The 19394-nt window shown below is 34.0% G+C and overlaps 1 protein-coding gene across 1 annotated transcript in view; it reads left to right on the forward strand.

The window, feature by feature from the left end:
• Nucleotides 1-8006: 8006 nt before the first annotated feature.
• Nucleotides 8007-19394, forward strand: part of LOC145689688 (protein sidekick-2-like) — an 87408-nt gene continuing 76020 nt past the window's right edge. The window contains exons 1-2 of the mRNA XM_081763885.1: nt 8007-8049; nt 9526-9647. Coding sequence (XP_081620011.1) covers nt 8007-8049; nt 9526-9647 — 165 coding nt within the window. The remainder of the gene's footprint in view (nt 8050-9525; nt 9648-19394) is intronic.

The raw sequence follows: 19394 nt of genomic DNA on the forward strand, positions 1-19394 counted from the left end.
GCCCATAACCTGAAGCATCTAAGGGGGGCCCAGTCCCCTTCTGTTCTAAAAAATTTTCATGATTAAATGTTATGAGTTAATGAATACATTTTCTTTATTGATTTATGGGTTGCCAAACCCGAAACTGACATTTACAATCAAAAGTTAATTCTTTATTTATGACATACCAAGACTTGAATAATTACCTATGCATACAATACATATTAATATAAATGTCAATCTTAATATAAATGTCGATCTCTTCTTTGCCTTTCTCCTGTGTTCTGTTCCGTTAGTATCCCTTTTTATCGTCCAACAAAAATCACTTAACATTGCTTTCTGCACTCCATTTTCCTTTATAACTGGGCTCCATCACTGAAATGTCCTGATGGAAGCGTTCTCCATTCTTGCCACTGACACTCCCACAATTAGGTGGGAAGAAATCCAACTGTAAAAAGAAAAAGTGTATTTTATTGACACATTGCATCCAAGCTGTTCATAAGTGTTGATTAGATCTTGAATAAGTTCTCTGTAATTTTCAGCTCTGAAATTGCCAAGAAAACTACTGGCTACATTTTAAATGAACTCCAAGCTGCCATTTCCTTGTCACTTAAGACTGCTTCAAAGTTGCTATCTTTAAAAAGTTCTCTAATTTGTAGCCCAATAAATACACCTGCTTTTACTTTTTCTAAACTAAGTTTTGCAAATTTGTTACATAAATACGTAAATATAGAACTCTCTTTACCTAATGCCTTTATGAAGTTTCTCATCAAACCCAACTTAATATGAAGAGGGGAGCAAAACTTTAGCAGGTTCTATCAAAGGCTCGTGTATATCCCATTTTTAGTACTGGGTGTTAATGACTTTCTTGGGGGACAAATCATAATGGAATAGCGTGAATGTCTCTCACGGCTATCCCACTTGCATAGGAAGCACGAAAACTTTGTATAGCCAGACCTAATAGCCATGTTGAAGTCCTAATAACATAGTAATCACTTTAAAGTCACCACACACGTCCCACTGATATTTCTTGTAATCTGTTCCCTCTAAAATGTTTCCCATGTTTGTGTAAGTCTCCTTTGTACTAGTAACATACACCACAGGTATGGAAGGTAAAACATTTCCATTGTGTAAGAATACGGCCTTTAAACTACTCTTGGAGGAATCAATGAATAGACGCCACTCATTAGCATTGTGTTTAATAGTAAGTGCACCCATCAGATCTTTAATATCTTTACAGTATGAGAATTCACCTTCAGTCTCGAAGAACTGCTGGAAACTTTTGTTTCTGGTGCGGTATGATGCCACTTTCACAGAATCATGTAGTAGATTCCACTCCTGCAACCTTGATATAAACAGTTCAGCTTTGCTTTTTGAAAATTCCAAATCCGTGATGAGGTCGTTAAGCTCCCCTTCTGTGATTTTATGAATGGAATAATTTGATCTTCTGGGCAAGTAGTCTGTATCCTTTGATGCTGATGGCTCCTGTTGTCCTTCTTCATTGGTTGAAGAAGTACTGTCATCATCAAGCGAGACTGAATTAATATCTGCTTGGGGAACAGGAAGAGGAAGTCCATCGCCATGAAGTACAGGACGAATTGCGGACGGTATATTACGATAAACTAACTTTGTTTTCTTCTTCATTGACCACTTGTAATAGGCAGTACCACCACTTGCAATAGGAAGTACCATACAAAAATAACAGTCACTGATATGATTTTTTGGTCCCTCCAAATCATGGGCACACCAAACTTCATACAACGTCCTTTTTTGTTCATCCAATCATTTAGGTTGAATGTAAATGAACTACAGCATACGTTTGGAGCCCACTTTTTTTATCCTGATCGCCTACCTTACATCCGAAATACAAAAAATATGTTGTTTTTTTTCTAGTGGGGGTTATAGCACATTTCCTATTTGCAAATGTCACCTCACCACAAATATAGCAAAAGTTATCCGAACTGTTTACAAACTTTCGCGACATGTTTGTAAGTATACTATGCACAGTTCTCGTATGAAGTAGGCCTAGTACATAATCACAACACGGTTTTCTCTCCACAAACCTTTCAAAACTTCCACAGGATTCTTTTTTTCATTTCAGACTAACAAAGGGAGCAATATCAATAATCACAATGACAATAATAATTTTAACAATATCTGCAAATCATGCGATTTCATTTTTTGACAACAATTACCGGTACAGCGCCAACTTACAATGTTGCCAACTGCTGAACAACAAAAAACACTGAAGGGCTGAAATTTTGGCATGGCTGTAACCTTGAAACTTGAGCTAATTTTGAAATTTTAATGCCATTTTCGAACTCAGTGGCACCGAATTCATAAAGATTAGATAGTCTCATTTCCATAACATTTTCAGTGTAGAACAGTGTAATTAATGCTTAAATGTTTTAACTGCTTCATTAATTAAGCAGAAAGCTTGTTGAAACTAATATAATAGCAACATCTGGATAACCCTTAAACCATTCCTTCTTTTACAACGGAGAAATATGTACCATTCTCTTATCTTTGGACCTTCGCGTACTGTAATTACAGTTGTGGGCCTTTTCACCAGATCAGTCCAGTGATAACCTTTAATTTTTGCATATCTTAACGTAAAACGATAATTCCTAAAATCATTAAATATTGTGAACCAGATCTGCCAGATCATCCTGTCTTACCAGAAATATTTTAGGTAACACCACATTCACGTCACAGTTATTAAGATTTCATTGTTATGTGGGTTCCATAATCTTAAAGAAGTGTGTGTGTTCTTGAAATATAATTATGAGAAAAAAAACACGTTTGTGAGCCTGTTGTCACAATTATTTCTGTGATATTCTTGCGAACGTCTCATTAACGATTGTAATAATTAGGTTATGTTCAAGGTCGACACTCTTCCTGATAGAGCATCAGGAAATTTCCCTTGTTTACTTTAGGATGATAATCTTTGATCGTTTAGGTACTTAGCTTTAATCTCGACGAGTTTTACGTTCCGCATTTCATTGTTTTGGATTTATCTTGTTACAGATCATACCTCGTGCAGAAGCATTATCCACTTCTCTTTTCAACACTTAACATCGATACCATATTTAAATTTTGAAGAAAATGGTATTAAGGAAGATAAAATATGTATTTTTTAAATTTAATTAAGATTAATTAATTAATGAGAAAGCTACACTCATTATCTATAATAGCGAATAACTTGTTACAAACTTTAATCAAAGATTCCATTGAAAATTGGTCAACTCGTAATAGAAAATGCGAGAACTTTTTTGCAGTGTACATACAAAATATTACTTTACTGATTACCTGAGTATTTCTTTTCATTTCAGAATGTGAGTCGGACACATACAATGGAAATTGTTCAGTGCTGTGTGATGATATATTCGAGTCTGGATGTGAGTCAATAACGTTCTGTAATAAAAATACGAATTGTTTCTGTGCGAATGGATATAAGGGAAGGAAATGCGAACAAAGTTAGTGAATACATATTTTAAATATTAATTGTTTGTTATCTATGTTGCATTTGACAACTAAGAATACTTGATATATGGGTGGATGAAAGAAAACTTATATAACACTTAAAATAACAATGCCACAAATCTCATTACAAAACTGCCAACTGAAGCGTATAGCATCCGAGTTATGTTCCTTGTTAACTTATTAACTATGTTCCATGTTTTTCATCCTTAAACTTGAAACTGCGTGAAACTGATTCATGAACATGAAAAATATGTGTACATGTTTGTTGACTTAGTATGTTTTTCAGTTATGATCATCAATTTCAAGAATTGTTATTGTTAAGTACCGTTATATGTTCTTAGTATATTGAGTACTATTGAAAAATGTGAAAATATAGAAGAGCTTTACCACCGTCCACCAAGCAAAACCCAAATTACATCTAGTGAGTAGTCTTCTAAAATATTATTGGATGATGGTTCTGATTTACACATTGTTGTAATTGTTGTGATATTACGTTTAAAAATGTACCAAAATCAAATAGTTAAGGAAGTATGACCACACCAACTTCAAAAGACAAGAAATGTTAAAGTTAAGTATCTGACAGGCAACTACTTTTATTTCTCTTTCTTTGTGACTTATGTCAAATAAAGACTTATAGACAAATAAAATTCGTCTCACACATAAAAAGTTTTGTATTGCAGCGATGGGATTCCCCAAACTCAAAAATATCCTATATCCCTTAACTGAATTAAATAGCATCCTGAGTTAGGCTGTTATTCCATTTAGCAGAAAATATTTTGTATTAAAAAGAGGATTTTCAGTTAGACTTAGGATGTATTATTATGCAAGTGTGTATCTCTTGCAACATAGATTGGACTAATAGAAGAAAAGAAGGACTAAAAATAAGAAACATATCGAGTAGAGTTGTTTTCCGATTTAGGCCCACAATTGTGAATGGAATGAAATGAAATTGTGTAGTTTGCCGTCTCGCAGTTATCACTTTCAGGTAAATAAGACTAATAATTCCTTAAAGTAAATTATTACAAAATAATTGATGAAATTATAATGGGAAAGGAAACGGGAGAACCCCCAAAATATGATGAATAATATGGTATTTACCACAAATTACTTGGGCTGATATCTAACCACTGAGCCATGGTAAGGTGAGTGTTGTGGTCTCTAAACCTGTCCACACATATGCAGAAGAAGAGAAGAAATGACAGACAAGTATTTAAAATGCATTTTGTGAAGATATAGAAATATCGACCCTATTATGTCCGCTGACATCTTGAATTCGATTCTTTTTCGTTATCATGGACTATCTATACTTTTACAGTGCTCTGAATTAAATAGAAATTAATATTTGAACCACTGATAGCTTTCGAAGAAAATCAGTTAGGTAGTTTCTACCAATATTGTCTTTTCAAATACTTGTCTCAAGAGCCATCACTGATGTGAAAGTTCGTAGTTTTCTGCTAACAAAGATTCACTAAATGCTTAATACGAAGTTATCTAAAACTTTTACAAGTTGTTGATTTTAGCCATTTCTATTGTATAGCTTATTATTATAAACACAATTCATCTCTTATATTCATGTATTGTTTAAAATATGCGTGAGCAGCAATATATTTACAGATTTGTTTCAAAAAGTATTTATTTAGATGATCATATAATATTACAAATATTATTTGATTATCTAAATAAATACTTTTTGAAATAAATATGTAAATATATTGCTTTGTGAAACACACACTTGCGTTAATAACAAATAATTAAAAACAAAAATTCTTCCATCTACAATAAGCAATGTGTGTCATTAAATAGATGGCTTTCATGAATAAACTCTTACCAATATTTCTAACTATTACGCTTCCTGTGTTTTATTTCTCGACATGTACTCTTTGCTCTAATTGAAGGTATGATTTTTTGCTAATATACAGAGTATATGCCCTTCAAAAAGCAACTTTTTTACTTGCGTACAAGTTATGCAGTCATAGGAGTGTTAATTTTATAGCAGTGTATTATGAATTCGAAACACACGGGAAAAATAGTCTTGTTGATTCATCTAAACAAAACTAGCTACGTAGCATGCTGTTAGCGTTATACTGTCTCGACCTTAGAAACTAGTTACTGTATTGCCTTATAATCTCTATGCTGTAAGGAAATTAAGAAACTATTTTTGGTGCTACGCAAGAAACTTACGTTCATGAAGACGTGCAAAAATGAAATGAGGTCTATCAGGATCCATAGTTATGTGCTTTAGACTAAATGATATCTATGATTGCTTAAAGTGAGTTAATATTATGAGACAATTGGTGGAATGAAAATTTCATTTGAAACATGAGACACTGAGGAAACCCATTCATAAGATGTTGACTTTACAAGCTCACAAAATTTGGGATCAAATCAGAGACCGTTAGCACCATAGATTTAGCACTCTACCACTGAGTGACAGTGACCTGGAAGGTGTAGCTTCTGCCGTAAGCAGCACTTGTTATTTGAATTTTCGTAGCTTCGAAACACATTTATATTTTACCTTCTTTCCGTATACTTAAAGAGATACTGATTCATTTCGTTTATTTCTTTCGTCTCAAGTGACCTAATTTTTATTTTTAGAATGCGGCTCCAATAAATATGGATCAGGTTGTTTGAAGTTTTGCGGTTTCTGTTCTAATTCTGACCAATGTGATAAAATCAATGGAGAATGTCCACGAGGATGTCAAACAGGATACGTCCCACCATTATGCAAAGAAGGTAAGTATGTCGTAATTGTATTATTATTACCCAAGAAATATAACGTGATTCCACATAAAAGGAAACCACATAAATTAGTTCGGTTACCATTTTCTCACAAAGTATTTTTATATAAACTGTTTCCAAATGCTTCAACTTTCTATTTTTGTTCAGAAAATACTATTCAAATGAATTGATCATCGACAGCGTCATTGTGTCCTTAAGCCATTCTTAATCTAAACTATCTTACATTTTAAGGGTGATTTAAGGATTACAAAACTCCGAAATCTTAAATTTCATATTTTAATTACAAGGTCTTAAACCATCAACTACTGAACTAATAAATTTTACCTCATTATAATAAAACTTGTAAGACAAATTATCATTCTTAGATTACCAGTAAAAATGTTCGAAATAAAGCAATAGTATGCCTATCTAATTATCCAGTGTTACTAATACAAAACACTACCTAGTGTGTTTCATACACATTTCCTGATTTGTACTTCTTAAGTTAATTCTTTAGGCATTCATTTAAATAAAATGTGTAACGAATTTTGATGCTTCAGCACCAGCAGACGAAACAGAATTGATTTAGAACCATCATAGTCATAACACAATATTAATTCGCAGTTTCACTTAATTGGTCATTCGAATGTTATATTTACTGTTGATGAGTGCAAGTGAGTGAGGCCTTAGCCAGCTTAATAAATAAATAGAATAATGGCTGCATACATTTCATAGACTTAGACAACTGCAGGGATACATCACAAACTTGCTTCAAAATAAAATTACATTCAGACAATATTGAGGTCAATGTGCGATAGACTAAACTGGGTCTTTCTACATACCGGTAATAGTCACATTTAAAAGTAAAATTGTGGCATATGAGAATATATTTGCTAATATTAATTTCGCAAGTACCAGGGGGATGCAGAATGTTTTTAGATAAACTTCGAAAAAATGAATCCATTTATACAAAACCTTTTACAATTTCTCGAAATAGTTAATCCAAAGATAAATACACTTCTGCATTTTAAAAAAACAAAGAGAGAAATATTTTTAAAAATTCGTTTTTTGGAATATCAGAAATTTTATCGTTATACGCTGCAATAGCCTCTACACTTGTTTGAAAGTGGGGCCCTCGAAACGTTTTGTCGAATTTTGGAAACACGGCAATTTACACGGATTTAAATCTGGAAAATAAGTCGGGAACGATAGAATACGGACTCCACTTTCCTGTGTGTGTGTGTGTGTGTGTGTGTGTGCATTGTTGTGATGAAGGAGGAAGTGAGACAGTGGAGGTTTTCGATGGGCACATCACCAAGCTTGAAAGACACTTGGAAGGCAAAAATTAACATAACATTCTTCTGTTACTGTACATAAATTATATGACTGTGTAATTGCTACGTGGTCAGTCTTAGAGAAAAAGGACAAAGATAAAGATGGCCACCACATCTATACCCATGTTCCGTCCTCGTGTAACTTTCAAAGTTGGAGCTTCATTTGGAAAACACCATACTGTCGACTGCTATTTCTTTTCGAGGTTGTAAATTCATGGTTGTAAATCCATGTTCGAACTATACTATAAACTTCTTTACTTTGCCCCTGCGAAAATCTCTTAAACATATAGAGGTACCACTTCACGCAGTAGTATGTTTGCTCAGTTATGTGGGAACTAGCGGCTGCAACACTTTGAAAGGCCAAGATAATCTTTCTTCATAGACTGGGCTGAAGATAATCGCATCTTGAAGGTTGACGAAATTTCCTCGTATTTGATATGGCGATTCTAGTTCAAAAGATTTTTTACTCCTGTGAAATTTTCATTCGTAACTATGGTGCTAGAGTGTCCAGAGCAAGGCTCTCCTATCAGGCTTTGTTGGTCATGTTTGAATACCTCAAAGGAATTAAAAGTCATTAAACGTGAAGGGAAAGATTCCCAAAACATTTTTCTAACAATCATAGCACTGCTCTTCGTTAAATTTTATTTAAGATCGTTAAATATCATTGCACGAAAATCAGTCTTAATCGCTCGAGCTCTATTGTTACCGACTAATAAGCTCAAACAAATCTATGCTTCCAGTTCTATAATCTTCAAATAAACAAACTTGCAGATTTGTAGTTATACCTTTTTCCACCAGAAGGCATAGTCTTTCCAACGTAATGTGTTTCAGTGCGGCAACGCTATTTGAATTTTGGTATCAAAACTTACGATATGCTACTCATAACAAGCGGAAAGTTACATTATTCGATGTGCATTAGGCTATGTTAAGAGACTATGGGCTACTTACAATAAGCAATGTACGGGAAACTATCAAAGGCAATATAATTCATAAAACATAAATAGTTTTTTATGTGTCAACGAGACTGTCTTTGAGCCAGTTTTAAAGCAGATTTCGCAGTGTAGTGCGAATGAGTAGATTTTGTATCATATACGTAATTGATAAATAGTTACGGAACGGTTTTACAAATCATATATCTTCAGAATGAGAAACTGCATGTTGAAGGACAAGAAGAAGTAAGAGAGTCAAATGGAGTATCTTGTTGACCATGACACATTGATGTATCTTGTCCACATATTCCTTCCATTTCTTTCATATACTTTGTTCATGAACAATGCTCTTTCCTTGTTAGGAAAGGTGCTACATTTGTTGCAAGAGTTCTACAAAAAACAAATATACATATATAGGTTTTGACCTCAGTGATCTCCTATATCTAACTCCCTAATGATCAAGTTATTAAAAACATGAAAATACATTCGATTGTTTCTTTTTCTAATCAGTGGTTTTAATAGGCACAATATACCTAAAAATTCATAACTATCTGGCACATTTGGTAAATATTCGGAAGACATATTTCCTCTTATCATTCTCATTGAAACTTCTTCCAAATAGTATATGAAAATTCGGCATCTTTAATAAAGAATAATACGTGTATACCCTCTTCTCTTCACATTTGGTATTTCGAAATAATAACCTTGACAAACTGACATCTAAGTTCAGTTCTGTGTTTTTAAAGTTAGTTCCTTCTATGAACGACATGTCACAGGTTATTTGACGTATTTTAATGCCCTTATAGACAATACTTGATGACATATCTTAATAATTTACTTGTTTTCGATATTTCTTTCAGTTATAAAATTTATATTAATTTTAAAATTTACATATTTTTGAATGTATTTTATAAATACGATAATGTAGTTTCTTTCCTTCCACCTTGCTCTAGTATGTTTTTCTTTGAAATCGATCTAATGAGGTAAGTTTAGTTTTACGAAACGAGTGTTGAGTATTTAACAGGTAGAATAAAATATACATGTATATGTTTTCATTATAATGTTATTATTGTCTCTTTCAGTGTATCCTGTATTGAGAGAACGTCCAGAAATTGTTGCCAATAGAGGAATCAATGTAACCATCAGATTCAACACAGCATATAACGGAAGTGGGAACCCAAAGGAGTATGAAATCCAACTCAAGGTATGTGTAATTATACTTGTAATTACTTCAGAACGTTAGCAAATCTTCAATAATTCGACTCGTTTGGCATTTGTTGTGTGTGTGTGTTCGTTTGTTTTACGATGATTCTCGTAAATCTTAATGATTTTACCGAAACATAATATGTGCCTTTCTTAACCATGCAGAAATAGCTCTGTTGTTTGGGGTTGCAATCCATTAAGCATATGAAGGTAACGCGTCTTAAAATCCCATATATTTTGCAAGTTAGCATACACACACTTGAAACAATTTTCAGTATAATCTATGTAAATACTATTGTATTATATTGTAATAAACATTCTGTATAATTTCTCTGGGGAACAGCAATTATCCCTACAGCTTGGTGTCGAAGTTCAATAGTAAAAGAGTGGATTTACCCTCGCCCAACTAAACGTGTTCGCTGCTTTACGAGTCACCGATGGCTCGTGCGATATTTCATTTCTGTGATGTGCCGTTTTATGCATTCTATTACCTCTCTTCGTTTGTGGTATTTTCGTTTGTACAGATTTTTAACATTACTACGTAGCATGCACGTGCTAACCTTCAACGAGACACACGGTGACTCGTATAGCATTGATATCCAAACTCAGTTTTACAATACTACAGCGAACGTATTAAAAATTGTATATAATGTGTTAATGAACCAAAACAGTTTATTCCTCACATTAAAATAAGGAAATAAATTCATATGGACCTGTGGTAATAACTGCATAGTTTCAAAGCTAAAGCTGTCCAAAACCGCCAGGAAATGATCTATGGAGACGAATATCTCCAAAATTATTTCCCATTGAGTTCAGGAAATATGTTATTATCTTAGAATTGTAATCTGTTGTATCCAAAAATGCATGATTCTGAATCGTTCAGTGAAGGTGCATCCTTCGCAGAAGGGTCCCGAGTAACCCATTACGAAAGATGTGTCCGATTGATAAGAGAAAGGCATCCCAGCAAGTAACATAAAATCGTTGACAACCATCATGTTTTGAACAGAATCAACATGGTGAAGGATGATTAAAGTATTGTGAGTGGTTGCATAACCATAACAGGGGCTGAATGTAGTGGATAAAATCAAACTAGATATTATTATTACTTCTGCAGGTTCATGACACGCACTCATGATTTTCGTGCTAAAGAAGGCAGAGATCAATAATTCTTACCGATTTTGGAACAATTGATTGAATGAGGCTTTGGGAGAAAATGGGATTTTCCCGCAGGGAAACAAAGGCAACGAGAGATGAATAATTGCTAAAATGTTCTTCATAACAAACTCACTTGTGGATGGAAAGTGAGTACCCATGTCACATAGGTGCACATTACTAATGAGTTGTCATGTGACCCTTTCCCTCCCTCTCACTTATAGAACAACAGATTGTTGACAACGTATGGGAGGTGATGACACATAAAAACAACAATACTGGTTATGTAGTTAAAAGAGGGAAAAGGTGCGTTAAGAACTTAGATATCTCGTAAAGAATTGGTAACTTATCCTACCAGATTTGTTTTAAAACAAATTAACATTCCACAGGGTTGCCTGTTAGGATCAAAGAGGATGATTAAAGAAATATGAAAGGAGTTTAAAGAATGAAAATATTTTATACAATGGGAGAACCGCAGGGAAACCTACCGACACCCTACAAAGGAACCTGTTCATTTTGGTGAGCAACATAGAAAGTTCCTTGGCCATGTGAAAAAAAAATTAAATGAAATCTTTAATTTTTACGTCCCACTATTATACTGGTGAGGCTAAAGGAGACGGTGAAGATGAGAAACGAATGAAATGGTGGAATGAGGAAAGTGGGAGGAAACGGGAGAACTCCGAGAAAACCCACGATCACAGTGTTTGCCCACAAGTCCACACGGCGCGAACGGAGATCGAACCTGGGACCCCAAGCACAGGAGGTGAACGCTCTACCACTGAGCCACCGCGCCCCGTTGACGATGTGTCACATTGTAAGTAGTAATAAGAAAGAGAACACATGGTAGTGCCAGGCAGTCACAATGGTCACACTATCATTGAACAAATCATACACAATCAAAAACAGCACATACCACAGTGTCACGAAATAGCATACGAATATCTGAGAAGAATAGTACAATGTACACTGGAATTAATTCCCTCCCTGCAGCTTCCCCTTCTCTCTATGATGTATGAAATTATGATATTAACACAAGGACAGGGAAAACAAATTGCAAGTAAATTGAAACAAGTTGCTTACAAGTGCACTCATGTTGGCCACAGCAGATCAATAAACTATTGTATCTATTCCCATAATACCTTAAAAAAGAAACTCAAATGCGATGCCAAAGTGACATCATCACACCAGATCGCACAACATCCTAAAACAAAGATATTGGTACAGCAAGTAAACAAATTACACTAAATATCATTCACATCAGTTTTAAGTCTATAAACTTAAAGCAAATGCAAGGATGTAATAGAGGATTTATTTATTTTACTATAAGAAAATCCAAATAGTTTTAATTTAAAATATTTAATGTTATTCAAATTTACTTCTCAACAACTATAATAGGAATGACTTTAGACTTAATTTACTTTTCAACAAACATTTGCTTACTTGATCATCATTAAATTCGATGGGGATATTCATATTTTTATTAAAAACTTATTCCTCATTCAAATTACGTCGGAATATCTCGTATTCTCCCACATTCTCATTCCACCAATTCTACCATCATAATACACTTCCCTTAATCATCCGTTTTCCTTAGCATAATGGGTATAATCGTGAGTTGTTAAACTGACAGATTTCAACTCATTTCGTTTCCATGAAATGGTTTTTCAAATTTGTTTCAGTGTACATAAGCTGCAAAAGAATTTGGGCTGTTGTCCTCGTTCTAAATACATGTCAGATAACACAGACAATATAAAACGCCAAATATCGTAAAAATTTTGTCAGGAAACACAAAACGAACCAGACACCATCTTCTGCCACTACCTGTTGTAAACACATTGTTCGTGTGGTGTAAAGATCAACTACGTGAAAATAACCTTGTACGTGTGGTGAAGAATCTTCGGCATAGAGACTCGAGTGCTCCAACCGTATGGAGGACTTAGATTGGGATGAGAAAGTGTTCAAAGATGAAAAGTTAATTCCCGGGAAATAGTATTGAATATTACTGAGTTAATTGTGTTAAATTAAGTTTTCTTTCGTAATTGTGAATCTGTGTATGGTTTAAATGAAAGGAGCAGGATCACAAATGCTGTAGTTGAAGTGCTACCTAATGTAGTAGAAAACTAAACACATGTGTTAAACAATCAGAAATAATATTAAATATAGGTTAGAAGTATGAGAAGTGATAGCTCCAATCTATACTTAATATTGTTTCAGACTGTATGTATCACGAATCCGCTTTGTGTGGAATAATTCGAGTGTTTATTTTTTGTTATTTACTTTCGATCGCATTTTGTAACAAATCTAATTCTAATAAAAATATTTCAGTCTATGAGTAACACTAACTTGTAATAGTTAACAATCGCCGCAACGCTACATTCGTTATCTGCCTACTCGCCTTGCCTCTGTTTATTTGCAGGGGGGCGCGGTGGCTCAGTGGTAGAGCGTTCACCTCTGGTGCTTGAGGTCCCGGGTTCGATCCCAGCCCCCGCCAAGTGAACTTTGTGGTGGACAAACACCGTGCTCGTGGGTTTTCTCGGGGTTCTCCCGTTTCCTCCCACTTTCTTCATTCCACCATTTCACTCATCTCTCATTATCACCGTCTCCTTTAGCCTAACCGGCATAACCGTGGGACGTAAAACTTAAAGATTTCATTTCATTTTCTGTTTATTTGCAATTTTATAAAAAAATGTTTATAATTATGAGCATTCCCCATTTTTGTGCGTTTTAGTACGCATGAGGGATGACGACCCTCGGCGATTACACTACCAAGGGAAGTAGGTGATAAAGAAAATGGCCTGGAACATATATGTTAGGAACAATCCCGGCATTTGTCTGTTGTGAATGGAGAAAAACCAGGAAAAATATCACTCAGGATTGCCACGTGAATAGGTTTTCATACCATCCTGACTGAGTGTCCAAACTGGAAAAGGAACCCAGGACCCTCGAGCCAAAGGCGAAAATTCTAGTGACTACGCCACCCAGAGTCACTCCCTTTATTGGAAAATAGATTCTGATTATGTTGAAAGTGAACACGCTGCTATTTATTACAAACACAACTGAAAATAGGTTTGCAATTAATTTTATAACTCCCAGAAATATTCATTTCATGTCAAGAACAATATAAATCAGTAACAAATCAATATAAAGTACAGACAGTTGACACCTTTTATCTCTAGAGCTCCTCCGTGGCTAAGCGGTTAGCGTACGCGCCTTTCGCGTGGGAGACCCGGGTTCGATTCCCGGCGGGAGCTCATGTGGTTCGGATTCCACGTTAATCAGTAGGTCCACGTCTCATATAGCCTCGCTGCTGAAAGGGACGCTAAACTAAAATCAACTCAACTCAACCTTTTATCTCTAGAACAGCATGTTGTCACCTTGTATCTCTAGAACAGCATAATATCTAATAACTCCAAACAACCTACATGCAGCGTACTACCATTTGCAGGAAGTAACCATATTTGGATCTTAGTGTAATTATTTGTATAATCACGCGTTAATTGAGGGAAATAAACATAGTTAAATGTAAACTAATAGATTTTTCAGTAATGTGCAATTTTAACCTGTAGTGTACAGCGAGACTAAGACTCGAGGAGATAACTATTCTTAAATAATGAAGAATCGCATGGAACAAAAAAGTTCTACAGTGTCTGCGTTAACACATGAAGTGGGAAAAGGTAGTTCTTTTAGACTCCTCGTGTTATTGTTGTTGTTTATTTGGTGACTGTTAAGAAATGTTTAGGTAAATTATATAATATTTGGTTACATTCACTGAATTAAGATTTACCACTTACAACAAAATTACTTACCTTGAACACCTTAACCAAATATTATAGTATTGAAAACCAATTCCTACATATATCCTGGTTGTGAGAACCAATCACATCGTAACTAAATTATTTGGTGCTCGTGACCAAATGATTTGATTGTCAGCGCTAGTTATTAGTAATTCTGGCGAAACGCTTTATAAACTGTAATATCATATTCTTAAGATATATCCAGCATATTGCTTCGGAAATTCTGATCTGATATATAGTCAACAAACAACGTTCTGAATCATCTATTTGTCCAATTCCCTGGTACTACACAAGTCCTTATTTGTCAATATTAATTAATCTTGCAAGTTAAAACCAATTTAATGCCTGATATTAAATACGTTAATACTAATCCTGGACGAAACTCGAGCAGAATTAGTGGTATCTTGTAAGTTTTATGCTATGAACACTACTTCCTCCTGGACTAAAGACATTTACGTTAAGAAAATGTTTAACATTCTTCAAAACCTCTTCCAAATCCTCATATTGATATTTACTTTTAAGCTACCGTCATACTTCATACTGTTGAGAAGGTTGCTTGTCTCTTATAAGGAAGATCTTCTTACAGCTTCTTCGTTACAGTTTCTCGACCTTCTATTTTTCAAGTTCTCAATCCGTGAAGCAAAATAAATAGCCGACTGTTTAGAAACTCCCGACGTCTTAAAAAAGCCAACTAAAGGTGTACTTTTTTTTGTAAGGATCTTAAGTTGAAAGAATCAGTTATCGTGAAATATTATATTGTATTCTATATCAAATAGAATCTACCAAAGACTATGTAAGAAAATGTAGGTTAGAAATAATGATACCCATTTGTATGCTTCATTTATTATTCTGAGAACTGCAACGTAGCTTTTAGTTTATATTTCGTCCGGTATTTCTTGTGACGCCTTTCTCTGCTCCATCAAGTGAGAAGTAAATTGTTGCATACATTGTAAATTTAGCATGCAATGTGCATGCTAAAAAGTGTATATTCACACAATTTTTAACAACGTATAGTTTTGTACATCAGCTGAACATTGCAAAAAGAAACAAACAAACCCAATGCACTTAATAATATGTTAGTGCAGGAGCTAGCTACATTGTCAATATTAAATTAAACTACTGAACCTAAATGAGATGATGATAATATGTAAACTGTATTGTTAGCTATGTCATTTAGAGTTTATTTAGCACAGGATTGCAAACCCAGTTCTTTCGTGACTTATGAATATGGAAGTTAATTTGCGAAACCATTTCTCGGAAATGAAATCGAATAAAATATTTATATTTAATAATCATGATTTTGTCCGCTGGCTAAAATAGACTTGTCATTAAGATAAATTAATCACGATGATAGAATTGATGGAAACTTGCAGGAAGCATAATAACCCGACAATACCCACGGGCCGATGTTCTCCACATGAACATACTTGGCATTTGATCAAACCAGGTACCTTAGATACAAGAGGTAAGCGCTTTACTACTGAGCCACCGTACCTACTAAAACCATATCATGACTACCTAGCAAATTCTCCTTGTGTTACCTTTGGCAATATTTTTCATAGTTTCTGTACCTCGTAGAATTCGGCTGAACTAGAGGATTATCCAAACGTTGCTTGGAGATCTAAAGGAAGCTCCGCCACCCCGTTTGCTTCCACTTCATGTCTAACATTTAAAAATATTTAAAAACGTCTTTAATTATTTTAAATTAAAAGTCCCAATGCCAAGTTTCGTATCCCTAATTCAAGGGATTCAGTGATATCGATATCTTATTATAATAACGTAATTACATCCCTCTTTCTTTGCATTTGGCTTTAGCATTTCAAGGTAAAGCATTCAAAGAATAGTGAGAATATCGGAAAGTGTTTTTTTTTCTATTACGTGAGATTCAGCTTCCCAAAATTGAATTTTGCCTCTAGTTTTATCTATCTATTCAAACTGAAAGAGGTAAAAAATTTAGGATTTACGGTAACAAAAAAAAGACCTCATACCGGATAAAATGGAAACAGCTATAGTACTTTCTCGATATGAATTCACTTCGTCTGATTTTATTTCATAGAGTAAAAACCAAAAGAGATATCACGAAGCGTTCTTTTGTCAATTGGTTCCAAGTCAAAAAAAAAAAAGAACGATTACATATCTGTTAACGGTCTATTATAGCCGGAAGTGGTAGACATCAATTAGTACTTTTGGTTTCATTATTAATGACCATAGAGGAAACCCAGTAAGAGATAACGAGTAATGGCTTTTTGATATAGGCTCAGCGTACGGGGAACATGTTCTATATTCCAAGTTTTTTTTAATATTCTACTAGTTAGTTGCAGATGTACTACTTGAAGTTAAATAATTGAATACACATAGTTTAGAATTTGAACCGTAGTTTCACAGTGAGAAAAGGAAGTCGCTTGTTTTAAATGAGAAATCCATATACTGAGTTCCATGTAACTAGCCTTAAAAAATACGGAAATGTGTATATATTAATACAATAATTGACATTTAATTTTCCACTTTCCTGTCCATATTCCGAAACCTTTTTCTAAGTGATAAATTGCATCACAGTTTTTGTGCTCTTTCCAAATTTCAAGCTTCTTGTTGTTCCAATTTCGCCTGGGCGATGATCACACACTCACTTACTCACTACTTCTTCCCTTATATAGAGAGACTTGACCACGGCTCCATGTTATACTGTGATCAATAATTAGAATTATTCCTTCTGTCCTTTCATATAAACGCGAGGTCTTTCGAAAGCTTCGAATATTTCATATGACATCTTACAAGGCACACGGACCTTCTTGTTCTTTTTGTAGGTCGTATTTCGAAACACGTATTTTATTACTTTAAATGAGAAGTCGAATATCAAAATTTGTGTTTCCGGCCTTTAGAAATTCCAAGACGTAAGCATCTTACTATATTAAATGTATTTCCGACCTCTTTTTCCTTTTCACGTATTTCTTTCCTCCTAGTTCAAATTTCAAAACAAATTCAAACATTTTTATTTTTAATTTTTTAAATGAGAAGGCCGTATAATATATTCTGTGCACTTAAGAAATTTGGAAATATAGACGTTGTAATGTAATAAAAGTTACCTTTATTTTTCCCCTTTTCTCTTGAACTTCTAAAATCCTTTCTTAGCGTTTGTCTATGTTACAAATCCTTTACCCTGCTCAAATTTCAAGTTTCCAGCTTCAGTGACTGGCCTGCACATTCATTAGTTATTCCCTCCTTCATTCACTCGAGACTTTGTTTTAGAAAGTAGAATTTTTTTTCATGAAACTAATCAATTAGAATATATATATATATATATATATATCAGTTTGAGAAACACATGACTGGGAATTATTAAGGAATCGACGTCCAGTGTGCTTTCAAAAATTAAACTAGGTCAGCTGACAAGTCGATTACACTTAGGCTTAAATTTCACCGAAACTGTTACAAATCAGATTGGCGATCCTGAAAAGTTCGATTCGAGACTAATGTCGGCCATTTTGTACATTTCTTTCTTTACTGCGTCTCACTTCTATGTGATAGCATAAATGGTATCGAGAGTGTCATTGATCATTTCAGCAACCGCGAAAACTATGTATTGAACACGAATATAGGTCGTTTTTCTGTTATATTTACATGTTACGCTCACCCTCTTTAGGGGTGCTTGGGGTGGTTCACTCCTCATATATTTGTTTCTAGCTTGTAAGTCGTATGTGTAACAAATTTAGGGACTTCCTCTAGAGCTTTCAAAGTTACGCTGGATAGCTATATGCAAGTTCACACACACACACACACACATATATATATATATATATATATATATATATATATATATATATATATTCTAGTGGTACTCCACGGTACGAATTACCAGCACCTTTTAATTGGGAACAGATCAATCAACTTCCTTTTCCTGTGAAATTCGAATTAGTAGCAAAATAAGTACAGTAAAAGAGTGTTATAAGTTTAGAAGAGAAAATAGTTTTTTTTTATTTGCCTCCTACTATATTTTAATGCTTCGAACACTTTTCCTTCTCGCGTAGATATATACACAAAATCGTTGAATGCAAACACGTCCCCAATCACTTCTTTCAGAAGGTTTCCAAATTCAGTGTCAAGAATAAAATATATATTTTTTAAAAAAAAAATGCGTAAAAACATTAGGCACAAATTTACGTAGAAATTAAAATTTTGAAAGCTAATCTAAACTCTCCAATCATCTCTGATTCCAGTTAGATTTGAAAATTTATTTCATAGTAAATCAAGCTATCCCAATTTCACTTATCTTTGTTGATAGTTTTAGCTTGATATTAATATGAAATTCCGAACAGTCTTTCTACTGCTTCTAATCGACTAAACTCCACGTTAGAACTCCATGTTAGAGTTTTTTTTCGCAAAGTTGACCCATTAATTTAGTAGAGACTTGTAGAACACTTTGGTGAGCATGGTTATTAATCTGAAGAACGTTGTGTCAACAACATACTGTGTGTGTTATTGAAATTCAGTATTTGTGGAACTCTTGATGCCTTTGGAAACAAACAATAGCAGCTTACTTTTGCACGTTTACAAGAAAGAGTAAAAAAGCAAGAAACAAATTTATTAAGAAATATTAATTATCATTACGTTAATTGTATTATAAAATTGAGATACAAGGATCAGACATTTTTAAAGCATCTTTATAATTATGTACGTAAGAGTTTTTAGTTGCAAGATAGCAGTGATATGTTACTTGACATTATTATTATTATTATTATTATTATTATTATTATTATTATTATTATTATTATTATTATTATTATTATTATTATTATTATTATTAT

Source organism: Thermobia domestica, chromosome 7, assembly GCF_964235325.1.
Source record: "Thermobia domestica chromosome 7, izTheDome1.hap1.1, whole genome shotgun sequence".
NCBI classification, from domain to species: Eukaryota; Metazoa; Arthropoda; class Insecta; order Zygentoma; family Lepismatidae; genus Thermobia; species Thermobia domestica.